The sequence below is a fragment of the Triticum aestivum genome, chromosome 4D (assembly GCF_018294505.1).
Source record: "Triticum aestivum cultivar Chinese Spring chromosome 4D, IWGSC CS RefSeq v2.1, whole genome shotgun sequence".
NCBI classification, from domain to species: Eukaryota; Viridiplantae; Streptophyta; class Magnoliopsida; order Poales; family Poaceae; genus Triticum; species Triticum aestivum.
In genome coordinates, this window is record NC_057805.1 from 48389614 (window position 1) to 48397968 (window position 8355).

Consider the following 8355-nt stretch of genomic DNA (forward strand, 5'->3'; position numbering starts at 1 on the left):
AGCTGATGCAGCCTATCAAACGATGTGCACAACATATTTTCAATTGCATCTACTCAGCCCGTCTTAGACACATATGCAAGACAGCAAGCGGCAAAAAACGATGCAAGATATCAAACACGCCCTAAGTTTGTGGGCGGTGTATCTTTATTTGGAATTAAATAAAGCCAAATAGCATTATAACTATATTAAAAAAACACCAGAGTATTTTTTTTGTGGTAGACGGGCGTCTTCGCTTCTCTGGCCGTCGTTTCCAGTCGGCCTGCAGGTAGCCCTGTTGCTCGCTTCGCTTAGCACTTCTTGCCTTGATGGTCTCCTTGCTCCCTCGCGCACCCTACCTTGCCTGCCTCGGCAATCCCACCGCCCGCGCGTCCACCTCCTCGCTGCGACTGCCGGCCATGTCTTCCTCCGCCCCCGCCCCCGCGGCCACGGCGGCGGCAGAGCCGGAGGCGTCCCGCCCAAGGAAGATGCCGGTGCTCTTATTTGACGTCATGGACACCGTCGTCCGCGACCCCTTCTACGACCACATCCCCTCCTTCTTCCAGTTCCGTACATGCCCCTACTCCTTATTCCTCAGCTTGGTTTATCGCTATCCATTCCTGTATTCGTGTGGTCTAGGCATGCCCCGCCGACTAGATGTTCGACGGAATGCGTGGTTGGTCCTTGGTGGTGACGTGTGCAAAGAAGCTGGCCAATTGGGGACGCGTGGGTGTTTTTAGATATTTTTGATCATGCATTATGCGGGAATTTCACTTAAGCTGTGCTGTATCCGCTACTGGATTGCTGGAATTTTACTTAGGAATTGCTAAACGATACACCAGTTAATTGAAATATGTAAAAGGTGATACCAAAAAAATAATTATTCAGTACTGCAGAATAGAGTAGAGGCCTGTGAAATAGTAGAAGGCTGGGGTGTTATGGGTTGTTGAGGGCTATTCCTTGGTGCTGTTTTATACTTTGCACTCATGTTTCAGTACCGCAAGGAATGTGTTGAATTAGCATCTTATTTGCTGTATGGTTTAAGTCTGTTGGTTTCCACTTTATCAATATTGCATTCCGTTCTAGTTGATCCTACGTTCTTTTGTAGAATGTCCATGAAGGAACTCCTAGAAAGCAAGCATCCAACATCATGGTCCGAATTTGAGATGGGGCTGATTAATGAGGTAAGAACTATAGAAGCTTGACTTATTTTCTCTCTATATGATGGTATTTTTACAAATACGACTTATGGACTGCCAGGTGCTAAGATTGGTTCCGATCCTAGACCAATGAATGTGACAAGGTTGGGGGTACAGCCTAGGAACGAGGGTTGGCTGGCCATGGTACCTGGGGTGGGAGGAAGACAAGGTTGTGGACAGGGATTATATCTTGGCTAGTTTATGCTCGTTCATTGGATCATCCATATGGTCTATAGGGAAGATTCAGCTTGATGCCTAGCATAGGATCCCACCTTCCCTAGCAAACCATATCTTATCTTCCATTCAAGCCTATCACTCTCCTAACCAAATAGATATCTACTATACTTATCTCCTTAACTGATTTTAATAGTAAAATTCCTGCACAGGACGATTCCTAGCTTGGTGCTTCCCTGCGCTATCGGGCATTGACCTGACGCCCATGAAATAGACATGCAAATAAAACAAAACTAACGCATTAGAGAAAGATAAACTAAATGATAAGGTACCACATGGTTCTTTATGAATCAAATTTTGTTTTAGAGCAGCAGTGTGGAACCAAACTTAATTGTTTGAAGAGCAGCACTGGAGAATTGACTTTTATCAAATACGAACTTGATATATCTTTGTGCAGTTGATTTGCGGCTTATAACATTGCATGGACACCATCTTAGATGAATTTGGTACAAAAGCCCTACTACGTCTTAATTTTTGTGGGGCTTTTTTTTTAGAGAATTGTGGGGCTTATGTTTGTTTGTATGCATTCTTGAAACAGTATGTTTATTTGTCATTGGAACAATGAAACTGCTACTAGGTAATTGCTTGCAATAATCTGCTTCATTGCACCTCTAACAACAGAAAAGTGGACATGGTCAAGCATCCACGGTTGTCATGTTTCTTCACTCTATATTTGATTAATTGGTCATAATCACGACCAGATGTTAAATATGAACATTGCTCTATTATAAATGACTGATCTGCTCTTGATACTGTCACTTATACTGTGAGTTAAACACCATTATGTTTTATTCTGTCAGGGCCAGCTGGCCGTAAAATTCTTCAATGATGGCAGATCTTTTGATTTGGAAGGTGAGAAGCACAAAGTAGAAGTGTCATTGAGATTACAGGCTCCCCTTTAAGATTATACTAATAAACAAATCACTGTCTTCAAGAATAAATAACTTAATTTCCTGATTATATCGATTGTCACCAAATTGCTGATAGCCTACATTAGTAGGTTTTCAATACTAAAAATATGAACCCAGAAGTTTGGTGCCTTTATTGTTACCAACACCTATCGTGATATAGGTTTTGTAAAAATAACCTAGCTGATTGATCTCAAATCTACTATTTTTCTTGCTTAGAAGAAGATTCTTTTTGTAATCCATTTTTACGCCCTTTAGGTCTGAAAGCATGCATGGTGAGAGCATACGAGTATGTTGATGGTGTTGAAGATATTCTTTGCAGTTTAAAGCAAAACAACTATGAAGTGCATGCTTTTACAAATTATCCAGTGTGGTAAGTTTCAGCTTTCTTGATACATATGTACACAATTACTCGTTCCTCAGATATGTTTTTTAGGTACCAGTTGATCGAGGAAAAGTTAAAGCTGTCGAAGTATCTGTCATGGACATTCTGTTCTTGTCACGTTGGTACTAATCTATCTCAGTTTTTCCTTTCTCTGGATGAAATATGAATACTTGGTAAATGTTTACTGTTTATCGTTCATATGAACTCCATTTTGTTATGCAAATGGAATGGATAGCTTCATTATATTGGTTTAGTAGTGTCTAAAGTAGTATTCAGAATTCACAGAACATAATCATCATTTTAATTAAGAGTTTAAGTTTGTTTACCCTTGAGAGGATAAGAGTGTCTAAAAACTGCACAGTATTTGACACTCCATCAATTTGACCTTATAGTTTCTTCTTATTAATTGTCAGTAACATGTTGAGCTAGTTAATAATTGATAATGATAGACAATAGTTTCGCCATTTTGGAGCTTTGTCAATCTCAAGCCAATAGTTTTTTCATCCTACAGAGCAAATAGAAGGCTGTACCTTGACATCTGTTTGTCAGGGAATTGGAGCCCTTCTGATATATACCTGAGATGTTTGAACTGTATGTAAAAATTGCTTAACAATTCTGTCATTTCTTAGTTAGTTCTGCTTAAAGCAAACATATGTTTTTATTATCAGTTAAACAATGAAGCACCACTGCACTTGCTATGTTTTCATGCTAGGTCATTCTCGTACTGTGTGATCGCATCATAGGCTGAATCTATCGAATAAAAAGGCTGCTTCTGATCTTGGACTTGGACCTTCTATCATAATGTTACGCAGGAATACGCAAACCTTCACCGGATTTTTACCTTCATGCCGTGGATCATCTCAATATCGATCCAGGAAACTGCATTTTCATTGATGACAGGTCTGGTATTTTTTATATTTAAATGGTTATTGTTGTGCAGCAATGTAAATTACTTGACATGTTTTGGAATTTTTGTGCTGCAGGATGGTAAACATCGAAGCGGCCCTTAGTGTAGGAATGGTCGGTTTGCATTTTAAAAATGCCGAGGCACTAAAGAATGATTTGTGCTCATTGGGAGTTGAATTGGCACCTCTTGTGCTTGAAGATGAAACTGAAGTTCAGTAACATGGCTTCCTGTTTGGTCTTCTGCTCATGTAAGATTCATGCGTATGAATAATCCTTCTGTCTCTTTATGAACTACTCCGTATGTTAAAAGCTTGACGTGCTGTTATTGTCACAATATTATACTCCCTTCATAAACAAATGTAAGACGTTTTAGGTCACTACTACATTATAAAAATATATAATATGTTAATTGTACATATGTATTCTGTAAACATAATTTACATGCCTCCAGGCTCCAGTATGTTATTAAAGGATAATAAAATGAGAATGGCTTTTGGGGAGTTGTGAAAGCTAAATCGGTACGTTTTGCTGAGCTCAATCCAGGATGAAAATAAATCATGTTTAACCGAGTTTAAGTGTGGTTAGTCGCTTAACTTATACACAACTAAGCCAGCTAAACATGAGCGGGGCTCGACAATGGTAGAGCATTCTGCATTCACTTCAGTACTTCCATCTATCAAAGCTTTGATAAGCCTTTGCGCCAATGAAGGCAAACTAACATTTTGTAATTAAATGAACAGTTGATCATTTATGTCTGCAACATGTTGTATTCAGATGGTAGTAAATCAGTCGCGAGGCAGGGTCTCCGCCAATTCCTTTTTTTTTTGAGTTGAAGTCTTCGCCGGTTCCTATTTGGCGCCTATAGCACCCGTTAAAGGGCAAACCATACAAGCAATCAACGCATGATAAAGTGGGCCGGCCCATGAACGTTGAACCGTTTCTGGTTTGTGTGTAGCGTTTAGCCGGTTTTGGCCAGTTTTGTTTTTTCATTTTCTTTTTCGGGTTATTTTTTCTCTTTTCATTTTAAAATTTCATATAAAAATTTCAAATTAGTGAACTTTTTTCAAATTCGCAAACATTTTTTCCATATCCATGAAAATTTTCAATTAGTGAACATTTTCAAATATACGAGCTTATTCTGAAATCCGCAAACTTTTCTCAAATTCACAAAGTTGTTTTCAAAATTCCTGAAGTTTTTTCAAATATGTAAAATAAAATAAAATCATGAACTTAAAATTTAGGAACCTTTTTCAAATCCTTGAGCTTTTTTCGACTTCATTAACATTTTTTCAAATCAGCAAATGTTTTTTCAATTTCGTCAACTTTTTCCTAAATTTGGTATCTTTTTTCAGAAGTCAGCCATCGACTGATCAAGCGTTGACCGAGCAAATGAAACAGGGGCAGTGAGCAAGCACGTCACGTTGATGGGCTGGCCCACGCCCGTTCGTTGTCTGGCACATGAAGCGCTGACTAGGAGCTCTCAGAGTCTTCTACCAGCGCTTTGCATCTCACACTGCACCGCCACGACGGTAAAAATGTGAATGGGCCGGCAGTATCAATTGGGACACCGTCCCGACCCAAAGTTTTAAGGCCAATGGGCGTTTCCGGTCGGACTGGAAAATTGGGGAATAAAAGCAACTCCAACCAAATTGCGAAATAAACCCAAACTCCATAATCGAAGAGTTCGGAGTCTAGAAAAAGTTGTCCACCCAACATGGACCTCTATAAATTATGGAGCGCACACCCAACAACGGGAAGAAGAAGTCCCCCCCCCCCCCCTTTATCTATGTTCTGGATCCATTGATAACCTGACCTGACGTTTCCACGACTACAAATCCAAGTACGCCATCACCGTTATTACGACCCGGCAAAAAATATGTTGGCACTTGGTTTTCTTACAGTGGCCTTTCGGACTTGTCACTTATCGAGGGCGTGTTCTTAAGGAAATCCTGGAACCTATGTGTGTGATTTCTCAGGAAATCGCCTCCAATATAAGAGTTCTTTCAGTCGTCATTAGTGTTGGTTGAAAATTTGCTCGCCTAAAATTCACATGTAAGACCATCTCTAGCCGAACCTAACCGTCAAAAGGGTTTAACTCCTCAAAAGATTTAGGGGGGTGATGACTGCTACTTCTTGAGCTTGCTTTGGTTGTTTCATTGAAGAGGAAAAGATGATGCAGCAAACTAGAGATAAGTATTTTTCTCAGTTAGAGAACCAAGATATCAATCCAGTAGGAGACAACGCACAAATCACCAATACCTGCACAAACAATCAAACACTTGCACCCAACGCGATAAAGGGGTGGTCAATCCCTTCACGGTCACTTGCAAAAGTGAGATCTGATAGAGATAGATAAAACTAAACAAAAGATAAAGTAAATATTTTTGGGGTTTTTGGTTTATAGATCGGAAAGTAAAAGATTGCAAAATAGTAGATCGGAAACTTACATGATGAAAAACAGACTCGGGGGCTATAGATTTCACTAGAGGCTTCTCTCAAGATAGCAAATAATACGGTGGGTGAACAAATTACTGCCGAGCAATTGATAGAAAAGCGCAAAGTTATGACGATATGTAAGGCAATGATTTATGTAATATAGGCATCACGTCCGTGTCAAGTAGACCGACTCCTACCTGCATCTACTACTACTACTCCACACATCGACCGACTCTTGCCTGCATCTAGAGTATTAAATTCGTGAAGAACAGAGTAACGCTTTAGGTAAGATGACATGATGTAGAGGAATAAACTCAAGCAATACGATGTAAACCCCATCTTTTTATCCTCGATGGCAACAACACAATACGTGCCTCGCTACCCCTATTGTCACTGGGTGAGGACACCGCAATATTGAACCCAAAGCTAAGCACTTCTCCCATTGCAAGAAAAACCAATCTAGTTGGCCAAACTAAACCGATAGTTCGAAGAGAATTACAAAGATATCAAATCATACATAAAAGAATTCAGAGAAGATTCAAATAATATTCATAGATAAGTTGATCATAAATCCACAATTCATCGGATCTCGACAAACACACCCAAAAGAAGATTACATCGGATAGATCTCCAAGAACATCAAGGAGAACATGGTATTGAGAATCAAAGAGAGAGAAGAAGCCATCTAGCTACTAGCTATGGACCCGTAGGTCTGTGGTAAACTACTCACGCTTCATCGGAAGGGCAATAGAGTTGATGTAGAAGCCCTCCGTGGTTGAATCCCCCTCCGGGAGGATGCCGGAAAAGGCCCCAAGATGGGATCTCACGGGAACAGAAGGTTGCGGCGGTGGAAAAGTGTTTTCGTGGATGCTTCTGGTGGTTTGGAAATATATGTGATATATAGGGCCAAGGATTAGGTCAGAGGAGTCCCGAGGAGGCGGCAAGGCAGGGGCGCCCCTGTAACGCCCCGGACACACCCGCCGGCGGTCGTTACTCCTGGAGGGATCTCGACTGACCCCACGGATCAATACTAGTCTTTTCTACGCACTTTGTCCTCACTCGTGCGCATCCGGGAGCAACTTCCCGGTCGGTCACCCATCCTGAAACTACTCCAAGCTGAGCACGCGTAACTTTGGAGTTCTGTCCGAATGGGCTCCCAGAAAAGAAGGAATTTCTTATTACACCCGCCGGCGGTCGTTACTCCTGGCCGGATCTAGACTGGCCCCACAGATCAATACTAGTCTTTTCTGCGCACTTTGTCCTCACTCGTGTGCACCCAGGAGCAACTTCCTGGTCGGTCACCCATACTGAAACTACTCCAAGCTGAGCACGCTTAACTTTGGAGTTATGTCTGAATGGGCTCCTAGAAAAGAAGAAATTCCTTATTGATATGAGTAGTCTATCATCCCTAATAAGCCAGGCTATCACAGCCCCCCTCCCCCAGGGCGCGCCCTCCCCCCATGCTGCTGCCTCGCGGCTCTTCTGACTTGATCTCCAAGTCTTCGGAGTGTCTTCTGGTCCAAAAAAAAATCATCATGAAGGTTTTATTCCGTTTGGACTCCGTATGGTATTCCTTTTCTACAAAGCTAAAAAAACAGAAACTGGCACTGGCATCTAGGTTAATAAGCTAGTCCCCAAAATAATATAAAATAGCATATAAATGCATATAAAACATCCAAAACAGATAATATAATAGCATGGAACAATAAAAAAATTATAGATACGTTGGAGATGTATTAATGACAAGGAGTAGTTTAAAGTTGTCTAATTATAGTATGTATAATGTGCTAACTTTGTTTAATTATGTAATCGAGTAATTTAAATTTGTGTTTGAAATGAAATTGTGTGCAAAAAAAATTAGGGAGTTAAATTGTACTCCCTCCGTCCCAAAAAGTGTCTCAACTTTGTACTAACCTTAGTACAAAGTTGTACTAGAGTTGAGACACTTATTTTGGGATGGAGGGAGTAGAAGTTTAGCTAGGACCACTTTTCTTAACTCCTTATAATTGAGGAGTTAAGGTTTGAGTGGCAAAATTCTAGGGGTCCGGAGATGCTCTAAGCTCAGCATATGGAAAGATGGCTGATACGTCTCCAACGTATCTATAATTTTTGATTGTTCCATGCTATTATATTATCTGTTTTGGATATTTAATGGGCTTTATTATGCACTTTTATATTATTTTTGGGACTAACCTACTAACCGGAGGCCCAGTGCAAATTGCTGTTTTTTTGGCTATTTCTGTGTTTCGCAGAAAAGGAATATCAAACGGAGTCCAAACGGAATGAAACCTTCGCGAGGATCGTTTTTGGA

General features: G+C 40.6%; 1 protein-coding gene across 1 annotated transcript; it reads left to right on the plus strand.

The window, feature by feature from the left end:
• Window positions 1-224: 224 nt before the first annotated feature.
• Window positions 225-4024, plus strand: LOC123096098 (flavin mononucleotide hydrolase 1, chloroplatic). The gene is made up of 7 exons (XM_044517702.1): window positions 225-541; window positions 1085-1160; window positions 2210-2261; window positions 2576-2690; window positions 2754-2824; window positions 3515-3602; window positions 3686-4024. The coding sequence occupies exons 1-7, from the start codon at window positions 306-308 to the stop codon at window positions 3825-3827; spliced, it is 780 nt and encodes a 259-aa protein (XP_044373637.1). The 5' UTR covers window positions 225-305; the 3' UTR covers window positions 3828-4024.
• Window positions 4025-8355: the final 4331 nt, after the last annotated feature.